The sequence below is a fragment of the Cetorhinus maximus genome, chromosome 22 (genome assembly GCF_964194155.1).
Source record: "Cetorhinus maximus chromosome 22, sCetMax3.hap1.1, whole genome shotgun sequence".
NCBI lineage: Eukaryota > Metazoa > Chordata > Chondrichthyes > Lamniformes > Cetorhinidae > Cetorhinus > Cetorhinus maximus.
In genome coordinates this window covers 61,571,716-61,591,016 of record NC_135900.1, presented here as the reverse complement: position 1 = coordinate 61,591,016, position 19,301 = coordinate 61,571,716, and the positions used below count along the sequence as shown (strand labels likewise).

General features: G+C 48.9%; 1 protein-coding gene across 3 annotated transcripts in view; it reads right to left on the bottom strand.

The window, feature by feature from the left end:
* Window positions 1-19,301, bottom strand: part of LOC144696743 (ras-related protein Rab-19-like) — a 49,694-nt gene that overhangs the window by 23,467 nt on the left and 6,926 nt on the right. For 2 of the 3 annotated variants that reach the window (XM_078568418.1, XM_078568421.1), the window contains exons 2-3: window positions 12,256-12,451; window positions 10,877-11,060 (exon numbers count right to left, since the gene is read on the bottom strand). In XM_078568418.1, coding sequence (XP_078424544.1) covers window positions 10,877-11,060; window positions 12,256-12,451 — 380 coding nt within the window. The remainder of the gene's footprint in view (window positions 1-10,876; window positions 11,061-12,255; window positions 12,452-19,301) is intronic. The other variant, XM_078568420.1, reaches the window with a different exon arrangement.

Here is a 19,301-nt window from a genome sequence, read left to right as displayed (position 1 = left end):
AGATTGGCTGGCTAATAGGAAGCAGAGAGTAGGCATAAATGGGTCTTTTTCAGGTTGGCAAGATGTAATGAGTGGTGTGCCACTGGGATCAGTGCTGGAACCTCAACTGTTTACAATTTATATAAGTGAGTTGGATGAAGGGATGGATGGTATGGTTGCCAAATTCGCTGATGTCACAAAGATAGGTAGGAAAGTAAGTTGTGAAGAGGACATAAGGAGGCTACAAAAAGACAGAAATAGGTTAAGTGGGTGGGCAAAGATCTTGCAGATGGAGTATAATGTGGGAAAATGTGAAATTGTCCATTTTGGCAGGAAGAATAGAAAAGTAGCATATTATTTAAATGGTGAGAGATTGCAGAGCTCTGAGGTGCAGAGGGATCCTAGTGCATGAAACACAAAAGTTTAGCATGTGGGTAAGCAGATAATTAGGAAAGTTAATAGAATGTTATTGTTTATTGTGAGGGGAATTGATTACAAAAGTAGGGAGGTTATGCTTCAGTTTTACAGGGCATTGGTGAGACCACATTTCGGGTACTGTGTACAGTATTGGTCACCTTATTTAAGGAAGGATTTAAATGCTTTGGAAGCAGTTCAAAGGAGGTTTACTAGACTAATACCAGGAATGGGAGGGTTGTCTTATGAGGAAAGGTTAGACAGGTTAGTCTTGTATCCGCTGGAGTTTAGAAGAGTAAGAGGTGACTTGATTGAAACCTTTAAGATCCTGAGGGGTCTTGACAGTGTGGATATGGAGAGGATGTTTCCTCTTGTGGGAGAATCTGGAACTGGGGTCACTGTTTAAAAATAAGGGGTCGCCCATTTAAAACAGAGGTGAGGTAAAATTTTTTCACTCCTTTGTAGCTCCTTTGGAACTCTCTCTTCCTGAAAAGGTGGTGTAAGCAGAGTCTTTGAATATCTTTAAGGCAGAGGTGGATATATTCTTGATTAACAAGGGGGTAAATGGTTATCGGGGGTAGGCAGGATATTGGAGGTTACTATCAGAGCCGCCATGATCTTATTAAATGGCAAAGCAGGCTTGACGGGCTGAATAGCCCACTCCTGCCGCTTGTTCATATGTTCGACCCATTTATGCATACTCTGTTTTCTGCTAGCCAGCCAATCTTCTTTCCAGGCTAATATGTTACCACCTACACCATGAGCTTTTATTTTCCACAATAAACTTTGATGTGAGAAAAAACTTTATTCACACAGTGAGTGGCTCAGGTCTGGAATGCACTGCCTGGAAGTGTGGTGGAGGCAGGTTCAATCGAGGCATTCAAGAGGACATTAGATGATTATTTGAATAGAAACAATGTGCAGGGGTACGGGGAAAGGACAGGGCAATGGCACGAGGTCATAATGCTCATTTGGAAAGCCGGTGCGGACACAATGAGCCGAAAAGCCTCCTTCTGTGCCATTAAAATTCTGTAGTTCTGTGATGTGGCACCTTATCAGATGACTTCTGGAAATCCAAGTACACTATGTCTACATGCTCCTCTTTATCCACAGCGCATGTTACTCCTTTAAAGAACTCCAATAAATTGGTTAAACACTATTTCCCATTCACAAAACCATGCTGAATCTCCCCGATTACCTTAAGTGCCCAGCTATAACCTCCTTAATCGATCGATTCTAACATCTTCCCCAAGACATATGTCAAGCTAACTGGCCTATAGTTTTCTGTCTCCCTCCCTTCTTGAATAGAGAGGTTATATTTGCTGCTTTCCAGTCTGATGGAACCTTCTCAGATTCTACTGAATTTTGGAAAATTAACACCAACGCATCTACTACCTCATTAGCCACCTCTTTTAGGACCCTAGGATGAAGTCCATCAGGACCCGGAGACTTATTAGCCTGCAGCTCCATCAGTTTGCTCAGTACCGCTTTCCTAGTGATTGTAATTTCACCAAGTTCCCCTCTCCCTTCCATCTCCCGATTTACAGCTATTACTGGAATGTTTTTTGTATCCTCTATAGTGATGACAAAAGAAAAATATTTGTTTATTTCATCTGCCATTTCCTTATTATCTGCTATTAACTCCCCACTGTCACTTCGAGAGGACCAACACTCACTTTACTTACTCTTTCCAGTTTAAATACCTGTAGAAACTCTTGCTATCCGTTTTTACATTTCTAGGTAGCTTCCCCTCATACTCTAATTTCCTTCTACTGATTAACTTTTTAGTCATTCTCTGCCGTTCTTTATATTCTGACCAATCATCTGACCTGCCACTCATCTTTGCACAGTTATATGCTTTTTCCTTAAGTTTGATGCTTTCCTTAGCTTCTTTAGTTAACCATGGATGGTGGGTCCCCCTCTTAGAATTTTTCTTTATAGCAGGAATATGCCTATTCTGGGTATTCTGAAACATCCCCTTAAATATCTGCCATTGCTTCTCTATTGATTTATCCCCTAACCTAGTATCCCAGTTCACTTAAGCTAACTCAGCTTGCATGCCCTTATTTAAGTTTAAAATGCTAGTCTCAGACCCACTCTTCTCCTTTTCAAATTGGGTGTAAAATTCAATCATATTGTGGTCGCTGCTACTTAGGGGTGCCTTCACTCTGAGGTCATTAATTAATTATTGGTCATCTCTAAAACTTTAAATTGGAAATGGGAGCCAGTGTTATGGTCCTCTCGCACAAGGAGCCATAGCTGGGTGACCCAATAGGCGGCATCAAACTCCCGGTGAAAAGCACTCTTCAGGCGACACTCAGGTACAAAGACAAAAGAATTCGAGAGACCCTGTTCATTGTCCACAGCTAAGAACATTCCCTTTGAAGCCAAAAAGCCTGTGTCAACCTCAACCTCCAACAGAAAACTGACAAGGTCAACCAGCAATGGGCTGTTCCAAAGTTTCAAAAGGAGTTCCCGAAACTCTTTACCAAATTGGGGTGACTGAGGATCATATCCAGGATCACATCAAGAGAGGATGCTGAACCTGTGTGCCTGTTCACACCACAAAAAATACCTCATCTGCTCATGAAGCAAGTGCAGCAAAATGTCATCTCGTCGGTCACTCAGCCAACCGTATGGTGCTCAGGGAGGCCTCAGTCCCAAAACTGAACCAGTCCATCTGTATCGGTGTCAACCTGACACAGCTCAATAAAGCTGTGGTGAGAGAAGTCCACCCGATGTCCTCAGTGGTCGACAGCCTACCAAACTCTCTAAAAGCACAGTGTTTTCATAGCGCGCCACGCACACAGTGGCTTTTGACAGGCAGCTCGTGGCTGTCCTAGAATGTTTGCAGGAAACAGGGCTGACATTGAATGAGAAATGAGAGTTCTCCAAGACTGAGACATTGTCAGCAACAGGGCTTCATGGCAGACTCACAAAAAACAAAAGCTAGTGAGTTCCTAACTCCATCCTCGATTCTGGACCTCCAGAGATCGCTGGGGATGGTGAGCCAGTTGACAAAATTTTTACTCAGTCTGGCACAGGTCACAAAACCCCTGTGCCACCTTCTCAAGAAAGACCAGGCAAGGTGCTGGGATACGCATCAAAAGCAAGCGTTTGGTTGCATCAAAGCCATGCTGCTCTCAACCGACATCCTGGCCACTGTGACCCATCCCTGCCCAGCACCATAGCAGCAGGTCACAGACCAGTCTTATTTCAGGGCCAAATGGACAGATATTGCTGGCCAGTGTATTATGCATCCAAAGGGCTGTCTGACACAGACACTAGGTACACCGTGATTGAAAAAGAAGCTCTCTTAGTCATGTCGGTGGGTGAGAAGTTTTTGGACCACATTATTGGCCTACAGATCACCATTGAAACAGACCATAAGCCACTGGTCTCACTGCTAGAGAAGATGGAGCTGGCAAAGATACCCCCCACAGAATCCAGCAATTCTGTCCTCCCCTCATGGGGTTCACATATGAGATGGTGTATGCACAGGAAAAAACAACACTGGACACACTCTCCAGGGCCACAGTGGACCTCCCAATGAGACATGATGTCAACATGAGAGGAGCTCGAATTGTACTACTAATTGGTGAGGGGACCAATGCAAGCTGAGGAGTAGGCCCACATCCAATGTTACTGTCAACAAGGATGGCACAGCAGAGACCGAGTGGCAGTACCATGAGGATTTGGTTTGAACAGCAGAAGCACTTGACCGTCATCAATGATCTGCTGGTAGACAATGAGTGGTTGATCATGGCACCTTCCCTTCAGCCACGGATCCTCCAAAAGATACACCAGGGTATCAGCAAATGCAGGGCACGGGCCCAATTTGCAGTGTGGTGGCCAAGCATTTCAAGGGCAATTGAGGACATTTTAGCGGTGTGACTGCTACACAAGCAGGACCAGAGGGAGCCCCTTATCCCCACACAGTTCCCAACCAGGCCGTTGGAGTGGCTGGGCATCAATTTATTCGTCTTCAATGGCAGATCCTCCCTCATTGGGGTGGACTACTTCTCCCGATGGGTTGAGGGGAAGCAATTGTACACAACAATCACGGTGAGAGTGTTGAAGGAGATGTTCACGAGCCATGGCATCCTGGACCAAATAGTGTCAGGTAATGGTCCACGATTCGCAAAGGAATAGTTCACCCAATTTGTCATCACTTAACGGCTTTCAACACCATACCAGCACCCCAGAAAACTCACAGTTGAACAGTGAGGCAAAAAGAGGGAAGCGCACAATAAAAAACCCTCCTGAGAAAAAATGGCAACTTCCCTGTTCACCTACAGGTCCACCCCGCGGCAACGTACACCTACAGGTCCACCCCGCGGCAACGTACACCTACAGGTCCACCCCGCGGCAACGTACACCTACAGGTCCACCCCGCGGCAACGTACACCTACAGGTCCACCCCGCGGCAACGTACACCTACAGGTCCACCCCGCGGCAACGTACACCTACAGGTCCACCCCGCGGCAACGTACACCTACAGGTCCACCCCGCGGCAACGTACACCTACAGGTCCACCCCGCGGCAACGTACACCTACAGGTCCACCCCGCGGCAACGTACACCTACAGGTCCACCCCGCGGCAACGTACACCTACAGGTCCACCCCGCGGCAACGTACACCTACAGGTCCACCCCGCGGCAACGTACACCTACAGGTCCACCCCGCGGCAACGTACACCTACAGGTCCACCCCGCGGCAACGTACACCTACAGGTCCACCCCGCGGCAACGTACACCTACAGGTCCACCCCGCGGCAACGTACACCTACAGGTCCACCCCGCGGCAACGTACACCTACAGGTCCACCCCGCGGCAACGTACACCTACAGGTCCACCCCGCGGCAACGTACACCTACAGGTCCACCCCGCGGCAACGTACACCTACAGGTCCACCCCGCGGCAACGTACACCTACAGGTCCACCCCGCGGCAACGTACACCTACAGGTCCACCCCGCGGCAACGTACACCTACAGGTCCACCCCGCGGCAACGTACACCTACAGGTCCACCCCGCGGCAACGTACACCTACAGGTCCACCCCGCGGCAACGTACACCTACAGGTCCACCCCGCGGCAACGTACACCTACAGGTCCACCCCGCGGCAACGTACACCTACAGGTCCACCCCGCGGCAACGTACACCTACAGGTCCACCCCGCGGCAACGTACACCTACAGGTCCACCCCGCGGCAACGTACACCTACAGGTCCACCCCGCGGCAACGTACACCTACAGGTCCACCCCGCGGCAACGTACACCTACAGGTCCACCCCGCGGCAACGTACACCTACAGGTCCACCCCGCGGCAACGTACACCTACAGGTCCACCCCGCGGCAACGTACACCTACAGGTCCACCCCGCGGCAACGTACACCTACAGGTCCACCCCGCGGCAACGTACACCTACAGGTCCACCCCGCGGCAACGTACACCTACAGGTCCACCCCGCGGCAACGTACACCTACAGGTCCACCCCGCGGCAACGTACACCTACAGGTCCACCCCTCCGCAACGTACACCTACAGGTCCACCCCGCGGCAACGTACACCTACAGGTCCACCCCGCGGCAACGTACACCTACAGGTCCACCCCGCGACAACGTACACCTACAGGTCCACCCCGCGGCAACGTACACCTACAGGTCCACCCCTTTACAACGTACACCTACAGGTCCACCCCGCGGCAACGTGCGCCTACAGGTCCACCCCGCGGCAACGTACGCCTACAGGTCCACCCCGCGGCAACGTACGCCTACAGGTCCACCCCTCCGCAACGTACGCCTACAGGTCCACCCCGCGGCAACGTACGCCTACAGGTCCACCCCTCCGCAACGTACGCCTACAGGTCCACCCCTCCGCAACGTACGCCTACAGGTCCACCCCTCCGCAACGTACACCTACAGGTCCACCCCGCGGCAACGTACACCTACAGGTCCACCCCTCCGCAACGTACGCCTACAGGTCCACCCCTCCGCAACGTACGCCTACAGGTCCACCCCTCCGCAACGTACACCTACAGGTCCACCCCTCCACAACTTACACCTACAGGTCCACCCCACTACATGCGGCTTAGCTCCATCTGAACTCCCTGTCTGCTACCTGAAGCAGAAAGCTCCGCAAACTCCACCCAATCCTGACAAAGAAACTAATCCCAGCCAATGATTACCAAAACCTCTAGGACAGAGAGCAGAAGCAGGCTGCCTAAAAGAAAATGTACCACATCAGACACCAGTCACATTTACACAAAGACGACAGAGTCTGGATTAAGGACCTTGATAGAGAGGCCATTATTGTCCGGAGAGACGATGACCAACCACGGTCATCCCTCATCAGTGCTCCAGCAGGTCCAATCAGGAGGAACAGGAGGAGATGCCTCCTCATCCCTCGAGCTGATTCCCCCCATTATACATTGGTGAGAAATTGATGGAGATGAGCAAACACCAGAGCCACCAAACCCAAAACAACCTCCTATTCATCAAGCTTAACCCATCGAGGTAGACAGAGTCTACCACTCCTCCAACTGTTATAAAGACAGGACCTGGATGAATTATGAAGGCTCCAGATCACCCGAGCCTGTAAACACAGGGGCTTGAGGTGGGAGAACAAGGGGTTGTAGAAGTCACGTAAATAAATTGGATAAACAGGAATGCATTGTAAATATATTGGATAAAGACTTGGCGGGAAGGTGTAGTATAGAAAGGGTTACTGTGGGACTGGGTTCAGTACCACCCACACTGTTATGTAAAATTATACATGACCCAAATCTGGAGGGCAGTCTTGGACTGGACAGAGACATGTGTAGAAGCAAGCATGGAGACAACTCCTAACTTAGACCTTGTAACTATCTACCTATATACAGTATAAGTAGTTAATAAACACTTACCGTTAAACTGTACAAGACCCAGAACAGCTTTGTGAGACCTACCAAACTACACACATCTTACAACAGGTGGGGGGTGTAACTTGGCATGAGGGACATGAGGAGGATCTTTTGAACTTACCTTTTAGAAGGTCCCCTCATGCAGACTCGGTTTCATGATCCTCTGAGCGGCCGTGAATCACAGTTCTTTAAAAATCTGGCCTGGCTCCATGAAAATTGCAGAGGAGATACCGACCTCCTCAATGGAGCTGGCCAGTTTAGGAACGCAGGTTATGGGCTTTTGATAGGAACCGGCCCGCGTCCTTTAAAGGCACACCTGAAAATCAGACAGGAATGGAGTTGGGAATCTCGGAGCCGGGGCATACCACCATTTTTAAAGGGCTCCTGAGTCATCCTGACTCAGTAAAAATCCAGGCATATGTTTCAGATCAATCAACTTCCATCAAAACTGGAAAAAGTTCAAAATTTAAAACGTTTTAAGTAAGTCCAGAGGAATGGAAAGGTGGGGTGGGGAACAAAGACAAAAGGGAAAGTCTATGTCAGGGCGGAGGTTGGAGAGATTGAGTGGCAGAAGGCAAGGCAAGAAGGCATGAAGCAATAACAGAAACACCATTCTTCCCTCGCTGATCACTGACTAATGATTAACCTACACCCATTGTCCCTCTCTGATCACTGACTAATGATTAACCTACACCCATTGTCCCTTCTGATCACTGACTAATGATTAACCATCACCCATTGTGCCTCTCTGATCACTGACTAATGATTAACCTACACCCATTGTCCCTCTCTGATCACTGACTAATGATTAACCTACACCCATTGTCCCTCTCTGATCACTGACTAATGATTAACCTACACCCATTGTGCCTCTCTGATCACTGAATAATGATTAACCTACACCCATTGTCCCTCTCTGATCACTGACTAATGATTAACCTACACCCATTGTCCCTCTCTGATCACTGACTAATGATTAATCTACACCCATTGTCCCTCTCTCATCACTGACTAATGATTAACCTACACCCATTGTCCCTCTCTGATCACTGAATAATGATTAACCTACACCCATTGTCCCTCTCTCATCACTGACTAATGATTAACCTACACCCATTGTCCCTCTCTGATCACTGAATAATGATTAACCTACACCCATTGTCCCTCTCTGATCACTGACTAATGATTAACCTACACCCATTGTCCCTCTCTGATCACTGACTAATGATTAACCTACACCCATTGTCCCTCTCTGATCACTGACTAATGATTAACCTACACCCATTCTGATCACTGACCAATGATTTAGATCCAAGGAAAAGGCATACAAATTGGCTAAAAAAAACAGACCTGAGGATTGGGAGCAGTTTAGAATTCAGCAAAGGAGGACCAAGGGATTGATTAAGGAGGGGAAAATAGAGTACGAGAGTAAGCTTGCGGGGAACATAAAAACTGACTGTAAAAGTTTCTACAGGTACGTGAAGAGAAAAAGATTTGTGAAGTCAGAAACAGGGGAATTTATAATGGGGAACAAAGAAATGGCTGACCAACTAAGTACATACTTTGGTTCTGTCTTCACAAAGGAGGATACAAATAACGTACCAGAAATGCTGGGGAACACAGGGTTTAGTGAGAGGGAGGAACTGAAAGAAATCTGTATTAGTAGGGAAGTGGTGTTGGGGAAATTGATGGGATTGAAGGCCGATAAATCCCCAGGGCCTGATAATCTACATCCCAGAGTACTTAAGGAAGTGGCCCTAGAAATAGTGGATGCATTGGTGGTCATCTTCCGAGATTCTATAGACTCTGGAACAGTTCCTTCAGATTGGAGGGTAGCTAATGTAACCCCGCTATTCAAAAAGGGAGGCAGAGAGAAAACAGGGAATTATAGACCAGTCAGCCTGATGTCGGTAGTGGGGGAAATTCTAGAGTCCATTATAAAAGATTTAATAGCTGAGCACGTGGAAAACAGTGGCAGAATCGGACAGAGTCAGCATGGATTTATGAAAGGGAAATCATGCTCAACAAATCTACTGGAATTTTTTGAGGATGTAACTAGTAGAGTTGATGAGGGGGAGCCAGTGGATGTGGTTTATTTGGTTTTTCAGAAGGCTTTTGACAAAGTCCCACATAAGAGATTAGTGTGTAAAATTAAAGTGCATGGGATTGGGGGTAATGTATTGAGATAGATGGAAAACTGGTTGGCAGACAGGAAACAAAGAGTAGAAATAAACGGGTCTTTTTCCGAATGGCAGGCAGTGACTAGTGGGGTACCGCAGGGATCGGTGCTGGGACCCCAGCTATTCACAATATATATTAATGATTTAGATGAGGGAGCTAAATGTAATATCTCCAAATTTGCAGATGACACAAAGCTGGGTGGGAGGGTGATCTGTGAGGAGGATGCAGAGATGCTTCAGTACGATTTGGACAAGCTGAGTGACTGGGCAAATGCATGGCAGATGCAGTATAATGTGGATAAATGTGAGGTTATCCACTTTAATAGCAAAAACAGGAAGGCAGATTATTATCTGAAAGACTATAAATTGAGAGAGGGGAACGTGCAATGAGACCTGGGTGTCCTTGTACACCAGTCGCTGAAGGTAAGCATGCAGGTGCAGCAGGCGGTAAAGAAGGCAAATGGTATGTTGGCCTTCATAGCGAGAGGATTCGAGTACAGGAACAGGGATGTCTTGCTACAATTGTACAGGGCCTTGGTGAGGCCACATCTGGAATATTGTGTGCAGTTTTGGTCTCCTTATCTGAGGAAGGATGTTCTTGCTATAGAGGGAGTGTAGCGAAGGTTTACCCGACTGATTCCTGGGATGGCGGGACTGACATATGAGAAGAGATTGAGTCGATTAGGATTATATTCGTTGGAGTTCAGAAGAATGAGGGGGGATCTCAGAGACCTATAAAATTGTAACAGGCCTAGACAGGGTAGATGCAGGAAGGATGTTCCCGATGGTGGGGGAGTCCAGAACCAGCGATCACAGTCTGAGGATACGGGGTAGACCATTTAGGACTGAAATGAGGAGAAATTTCTTCACCCAGAGAATGGTGATCCTGTGGAATTCGCTACCACAGAAAGTAGTTGAGGCCAAAACATTGTATGTTTTCAAGAAGGAGTTAGATATAGCTCTTGGGGCGAAAGAGATAAAAGGATATGGGGAGAAAGTGGGAGCAGGTTATTGAGTTGGATGATCAGCCATGATCATAATGAATGGCGGGGCAGGCTCGAAGGGCTGAATGGCCTACTCCTGCTCCTATTTTCTATGTTTCTGTATTTAGCCTACACCCATTATCCCTCTCCGATCACTGACTAATGATTAACCTCTGACCCCTGCCCCTTGCTATCAACTAATTGGTGACTTGTGGCCTCATTTGCTGGATTGGTGTGGGCAGACATGAGGTTCTCAAATAAACAAAAGAAAATGCTGGAAATACTCAGCAGGTTTGGCAGCACCTGTGCAGAAACAGAGTTAACGTTTCAGGTCTGTGACCTTTCTCAGTGATTCTCAAATTCTCTCACATCCAGACAGGAATCCTACAGTTTAACAAGGCAACCAGTGTCCTGCACCCACCAATCAACATCTGGACGACATTAGCAGCCCCATATCGCTGAATCTCATTCACCCAGTGTGGCACGGAGTTGAAGGAGGATTGCTTGGTGATGTCATAAGCGATCATGGCTCCATGTGCACTGCGATAGTAACTTTGTGTGATGGTCCGGAATCGCTCCTGTCCAGCTGTGTCCCACACCTGCACCTTCACACAACAAATACACCACGTTACAGCTTCACTATCCCCAGGCATTCTGCATCCCACCACGAGGGAGCCAAACCATAACCCCTACCCGCGCCGCCACGCCCAATGCAATTAAGCAAAGTACAAGAGCACAGCACAAAGAGCAACAAACTCCCAGGAGTGAGTGAGAGACAGCGGGGATGGAGTGAGGGGGGAGTGAGTGAGAGACAGCGGGGACGGAGTGAGGGAGAGTGAGTGAGAGACGGCGGGGATGGAGTGAGGGGAGTGAGTGAGAGAGTTTGAGGACGGAGTGAGGGGGAGTGAGTGAGAGACAGCGGGGACGGAGTGAGGGGGAGTGAGTGAGAGACAGCGGGGACGGAGTGAGGGGGAGTGAGTGAGAGACAGCGGGAACGGAGTGAGGGGGAGTGAGTGAGAGACAGAGGGGACGGAGTGAGGGGGAGTGAGTGAGAGACAGCGGGGACGGAGTGAGGGGGAGTGAGTGAGAGACAGCGGGGACGGAGTGAGGGGGAGTGAGTGAGAGACAGCGGGGACGGAGTGAGCGGGAGTGAGTGAGAGACAGCGGGGACGGAGTGAGGGGGAGTGAGTGAGAGACAGCGGGGACGGAGTGAGGGGGAGTGAGTGAGAGACAGCGGGGACGGAGTGCGGGGGGAGTGAGTGAGAGACAGCGGGGACGGAGTGAGGGGGGAGTGAGTGAGAGACAGCGGGGATGGAGTGAGGGGGAGTGAGTGAGAGACAGAGGGGACGGAGTAAGGGGGAGTGAGTGAGAGACAGCGGGGACGGAGTGAGGGGGAGTGAGTGAGAGACAGAGGGGACGGAGTGAGGGGGAGTGAGTGAGAGACCGCGGGGACAGAGTGAGGGGGAGTGAGTGAGAGACAGCGGGGATGGAGTGAGGGGGGAGTGAGTGAGAGACAGCGGGGATGGAGTGAGGGGGAGTGAGAGAGACAGCGGGGATGGAGTGAGGGGGAGTGAGTGAGAGAGTTTGAGGACGGAGTGAGGGGGAGTGAGTGAGAGAGTTTGAGGACGGAGTGAGGGGGAGTGAGTGAGAGACAGCGGGGATGGAGTGAGGGGGAGTGAGTGAGAGACAGCGGGGATGGAGTGAGGGGGAGTGAGTGAGAGAGTTTGAGACCGGAGTGAGGGGGAGTGAGTGAGAGAGTTTGAGGACGGAGTGAGGGGGAATGTGCGTACATTGCCCCACCTTTACTCTCTTGCCCTCGATAGTCAGTGTTTTGACGATAAAGTCGACTCCGATTGTGTTCTGCTGTTTCTCGATGAAGACTCCAGTTTTGAAACGATGGACCACACAAGTCTTGCCAATGTTGGAATCTCCGATCAGCACGATCTTAAAGAGGTAGTCAAAGGCTTCGTCTGCACCAGTCCCTATTGTATTCATACTGCAATGAACAAGTACTTAAATGTATCAATTGGTAATAAAATGTCCATCAAAATTACTGGTCCTAATAACTTCTTTCAAATTGCATTAGACACAGAATGATGACAGCACAGCTGGAGTGCTTTCGGCCCATTGTTTATGTGCTGGCTCTCTCAAGGAACAATTCACCTCGAGTCACTCCCCTACCTTCTCCCCTTAACCCAGCACATTCTTCCTTTTGAGATAATGATCCAATTCGTCTTTGAATGCCTCGACTGACCCTGCCTCTTCCATGCTTTCAGGGAACTCATTCCAGATCCTAACCACTCTCCGTGTGAAAATGTTTCTTCTCATGTTTTGGCAAATCAGGAGTGATTCCCAGTCTCTGGCCTGGCCTCATAGTCACAGTATTTATGTGATTGGTCCAGTTCAGTTATTCTGCCTTTCCCCTGGTGGATGGTGAAAATCCATCCAAGTCTTCAGCTGCCAGAGGGCTCAATGTGTGGTGATGGGGCACATAATCCGAGGAGGATGAGTTTTATGCTGAATTGGGTTATGTCAACTGGTACATCATGAAGCTAGTGGTTATTGGTCTCCTTTAACTCATGTTAGGGAGAGGGGCAGCCAATCACAGCCCCAGGAGCTGCCTCCTTCTGGTCCTAGACACTCAGCAGCAGGAAAAGTTTCTTCATCTACCCTGTCAATTCCTTTCAAAATCCAAAAAACCCTCAAATTATTGTTTAAGCTTCTAACATCCAGCGAATGCAAGCATTGATTATCTAACCTTACTTCATAATCTAACCTTACTTCATAATCTAACCTTACTTCATAACCCAACACTTGGAGACCTGGGGGACATTGTGCTGCACTCTTTCCAAAACCAATATATCCTTTCTAAACAATCAATCAACTAATCAGATCGTGCTTTAAGTTTAAACTAACAGTGTCTTTGTAGAACCTTGTCAATGGTCACCTAGAAGCACATGTAAACTGCACGGTTTCCATTAGCTACTCATCTTAATTTAGTTACTTACTCAAAAAATCCAATGAAGTTTGTTAGACATGACCAACCTCCCTACAAACAGTTCAAGTTTCTCTTCAGTGTTCAGCCACTTAACTGTAACTTCCAATATCTTCATCACAACACAGACATCAACCTGCAGGTCTATATTTTAATGTGGTTTTCCCTCACCCACACATTTCTAAAAACTGTAGAGTTACGTTTGCAAAATTTCTCACCTCAAGGCACAATTACAGGATCTATTATTTATTTGTTCATGAGATGTGGGCATCACTGATTTATTTCCCATCCCTAATTGCTCTTGAGGTGGTGGTGGTAAATCGCTTTCTTGAACCGCCGCAGTTCATGTGGTGTAGGTACACCCACAGTGCTGTTAGGGAGGGAGTTCCAAATCAAGATGGCATGTGGTTTGGAGGGGAACTTGCAGGTGGTGATGCTCCCATGCTCCCATGAGTGTGCTCGGTGGTAGAAATCACGGGTTTGGAAGGTGCTGTCTAAGGAGCCTTGGTGAATTCCTGCAGTGCATCTTGTAGCTGGTACACACTGCCGCCACTATGCGTCAGTGGTGGAGGGACTGGGCGTTTAAGGTGGTGATTGGGGTGTTGATTAAGACTTTATCCTAGATGTCCGAGCTTCTTGATAGGATGTAAATGCATTAGAAGCAGTTTAGAAAAGGTTTACTAGACTAATACCTGGAATGGGCTTGTGAGGAAAGGTTGGACAGGCTAGGCTTGTATCCGCTGGAGTTTAGAAGAGTGAGAGGCGACTTGATTGAAACGTATAAGATCCTGAGGGGTCTTGACAGGGTGGATGTGGAGAGGATGTTTCCTATTGTGGCAGTATCGAGAACAAGGGATCGCTCATTTAAAATGGAGATCAGGTGAAATGTTTTCACTCAGAGGGTTGTGAGTCTTTGGAATTCTCCCTTCGTGAAAAGGTGCTGGAAGCAGAGTCTTTAAATATCTTTAAGGCAGAGGTGGACAGATACTTGGTAAACAAGGGGGGTGAGGGGTTATTGGGGGTAGGTGGATGCAGATTTCAGGTTACTATCAGGTCAGCCATGATCTTATGAAATGGCGGAGCAGGCTCGAGGGGCCGAATGGCCTACTCCTGGCCAGGGCCGACTCCTGCTCCTTGTTCATATGTTTTTACATTCACGCAGGCAATTAGGGAGTATTCCATCACACTCCTGACATGTGCCTCGTAGATAGTGGACAGCCTTGGGGAATCAGGAGGTGAGTTACTGACACAGAATTCTTGTAGCCACAGATTGATATGACTAGTACAGGTCAGCTTCTGATGAATGATGACCTCAGGATGTTGATTTGGGAATGTTGGAAGGTACTGGCTAAAGCACCTGAAATTTCCTGACCCACATCCTGTAAACACTTGACGTGGCAACGATCAGTATCTGTGGCTTTGTCAGTCGTTAGAGAATCGTTGAATTGTTACAGGAGGTAGCCATTGGGCCCGTCATATCCATGTTGGCTCTCTGTAAGATCAACTCACCAAGTCCCACTCCTTGCCTTTTCTCCTGATCGTTGCAATTATTTCATTTCAAATAATTACTTAAGTCTCGATGAAAGATACCCTTGAATCTGCCTCCACCAAACTCTAGAACAGTGTATTCCAGATCCTAACCACTCACTGTCTCCCCAACACTCTCAGACAGTGTATTCCAGATCCTAACCACACACTGTCTCCCCCATACTCTCACACAGTGTATTCCAGATCCTAACCACTCACTGTCTCCCCAACACTCTCAGACAGTGTATTCCAGATCCTAACCACTCACTGTCTCCCCCACACTCTCAGACAGTGTATTCCAGATCCTAACCACTCACTGTCTCCCCCACACTCTCAGACAGTGTATTCCAGATCCTAACCACTCACTGTCTCCCCCACACTCTCAGACAGTGTATTCCAGATCCTAACCACTCACTGTCTCCCCAACACTCTCAGACAGTGTATTCCAGATCCTAACCACTCACTGTCTCCACAACACTCTCAGACAGTGTATTCCAGATCCTAACCACTCACTGTCTCGTCCAAACTCTCACATAGTGTATTCCAGATCCTAACCACTCACTGTCTCCCCCACACTCTCAAACAGTGTATTCCAGATCCTAACCACTCACTGTCTCACCCACACTCTCAGACAGTGTATTCCAGATACTAACCACTCACTGTCTCCCCCACACTCTCACACAGTGTATTCCAGATCCTAACCACTCACCGTCTCCCCCACACTCTCAGCCAGTGTATTCCAGATCCAAATGGCTCACCGTCTCCCCCACACTCTCACACAGTGTATTCCAGATCCTAACCACTCGCTGTCTCCCCCACACTCTCAGACAGTGCATTCGAGATGCTAACCACTCCCTGTCTCCCCCACACTCTCACGCAATGTATTCCAGGTCCTAAAGACTCACTGTGTTCCACACACTCTAACGCAGTGCATTCCAGATCCTAACCACTCGCTGTCTCCTCCACACTCTCACACAGTGCGTTCCAGATCCTAACCACTCGCTGTCTCCCCCACACTTTAACGCAGTGCATTCCAGATCCTAACCACTCGCTGTCTCCCCAACACCCACAGACAGTGTGTTCCAGATCCTAACCACTCGCTGTCTCCCCAACACCCACAGACAGTGTGTTCCAGATCCTAACCACTCGCTGTCTCCCCCACACTCTCACGCAGTGTATTCCAGATCCTAACCACTCGCTGTCTCCCTAATGCTCTCAGGCAGTTTATTCCAGATCCTAACTACTCACTGTCGCCCCCACGATCTCAGACAGAGTATTCCAGATCCTATCCACTCACTGTCTCCCCCAAACTCTCACGCAGTGCATTCCAGACCCTAACCACTCGGTGTCTCCCCCACACTCTCACACAGTGCATTCCAGATCCTAACCACTCGCTGTCTCTCCCACACTCCGAGACAGTGTATTCCAGATCCTAACCACTCACTCCTTTTACCACAGTCTCACACAGTGTATTCCACATCCTAACTACTCACATTCTCCCCCACACTCTCACGCAGTGTATTAAAGATCCTAACCACTCGTTGCTTCCCCCGCACTCTCACACAGTGTATTCCAGATCCTAACCACTCACTGTCTCCCCCACACTCTCACACAGTGTATTCCAGATCCTAACCACTCACAGTCTCCCCCACACTCTCACACAGTGTATTCCAGATCCTAACCACTCGCTGTCTCCCCCACACTCTCACACAGTGTATTCCAGATCCTAATGACTCACCTTCTCCCCCACACTCTCACGCAGTGAATTCCAGATCTTAAGCGCTCACTGTCTCCCCCACACTCTCACACAGTGTATTCCAGATCCTAACCACGCACTGTCGCCCCCACGATCTCAGACAGAGTATTCCAGATCCTATCCACTCGCTGTCTCCCCCAAACTCTCACGCAATTCATTCCAGACCCTAACCACTCGCTGTCTCCCCCACACTCCCACACAGTGCATTCCAGATCCAAAACAGTCGCTGTCTCCCCCACACTCTCCGACAAAGTATTCCAGATCCTAATCACTGAAATCCTTCCCCCACACTCTCACACAGTGTATTCCAGATCCTAACCAGTCACTGTTTCCCCGGCACTCTCAGACAGTGTATTCCAGATCCAAATGACTCACTGTCTCCTCCATACTCTCAGCTAGTGTATTCCAGATCTTAACTGCTCGCTGTTTCCCCCACACTCTCACGCACTATATTCCAGATCCTAACCACTCGCTGTCTCCCCCAAACTCTCACACAATGTATTCCAGGACCTAATCACCTGCTGTCTCCCCCACACTCTCTCACAGTGCATTCCAGATCCTAACAGCTCGCTGTCTCCCCAACACCCTCAGACAGTGTATTCCAGATCCTAATAACTGACCGCCTCCCCCATACTCTCACACAGTGTATTCCAGATCCTAACCACTCGCTGTCTCCCCCACACTCTCAGACAGTTCATTCGAGGTGCTAACTACTCTCTGTCTCGCCCACACTCTCAGACAGTGTATTCCAGATACTAACCACTCCCTGTCTCCCCCACACTCTCACGCAATGTATTCCAGGTCCTAAAGACTCACTGTGTTCCACACACTCTAACGCAGTGCATTCCAGATCCTAACCACTCGCTGTCTCCCCAACATCCACAGACAGTGTGTTCCAGATCCTAACCACTCACTGCTTCCCCCACACTCTCAGACGGTGTATTCCTAATGCTAACCACTCGCTGCTTCCCCCACACTCTCAGACTGTGTATACCAGATCCTAACCTGTCACTGTCTCCCCCACGCTCTCAGACAGTGTATTCTAGATCTTATACACTCACTGTCTCCCCCAAACTCTCACGCAATGTATTCCAAGTCGTAAAGACAAACTGTCTCCCCCACACTTTAACGCAGTACATTCCAGACCATAACCACTCGCTTCCTCCCCCACACTCTCACACAGTGCATTCTAGACCCTAACCACTCACTGTCTCCCCCGCACTCTCACACAGTGCATTCTAGACCCTAACCACTCGCTGTCTCCCCCACACTCCGAGACAGTGTATTCCAGATCCTAACCACTCACTCCTTCTACCACAGTCTCAGTCAGTGCATTCGAGATCCTAACCACTCACTGTCTCCCCCGCACTCTCAGACAGTGTATTCCAGATTGTAACCACTCGCTGTTTCCCCCACACTCTCACACAGTGTATTCGAGATGCTAACCACTCTCTGCCTCCCCCACACTCTCACACAGTGTATTCGAGATGCTAACCACTCTCTGTCTCCCCCACACTCTCACACAGTGTATTCCAGATCCTAACCACTCGTTGCTTCCCCCACACTCTCAGACAGTGTATTAAAGAACCTAACCACTCGTTGTCTCCCCCACACTCTCAGACAGTGCATTCCAGATCCTAAACACTCACTGTCTCCCCCACACTCTCAGACAGTGCATTCGAGATCCTAACCACTCTGTCTCGCTCACACTCTCACACAGTGTGTTCCAAATCTTAACCACTCGCTGCTTCCCACACGCTCTCAGACAGTGTATTCCAGATCCCAAGACTCACCGTCTCCCCCACACTCTCAGACAGTGCATTCCAGGTCCTAACCACTTGCTGTCTCCCCCACACTCTCACACAGTGTATTCCAGATCCTAACTACTCCCTGCCTCCCCCACACTCTGACGCACTGTGTTCCAGATTTTAACCACTCACTGTCTCACCCACACTCTCACACAGTGTATTCCGGATCCAAACTACCCCCTGCCACTCCCACACTTTCACACAGTGTATTCCAGATCCTAACCACTCACTGTCTCCCCCACAATCTCACACAGTGTATTCCTAATGCTAACCAGTCGCTGCTTCCCCCACAATCTCACAGTGTATTCTAGATCCTAACCACTCGCTGTCTCCCCCACACTCTCACAGTGTATTCTAGACCCTAACCACTCGCTGTCTCCCCCACACTCTCAGACAGTGTATTCTAGATCCTAACCACTCGCTGTCTCTCCCACACTCTCACAGTGTATTCTAGATCCTAACCACTCGCTGTCTCCCCCACACTCTCACACAGTGTATTCCAGATTCTAAAGATAACCGTCTCCTCCACACTCTCAGTGTATTCTAGATCCTAACCACTTGCTGTCTCTCCCACACTCTCACAGTTTATTCTAGACCCTAACCACTCGCTGTCTCCCCCACACTCTCACACAGTGTATTCCAGATCCTAAAGGTAACTGTCTTCCCCAGACTCTCACACAGTGTATTCCAGAACCTAACCACTCGCTGCTTCCCCCACAATCTCACACAGTGTATTCTAGATCCTAACCACTCACTGTCA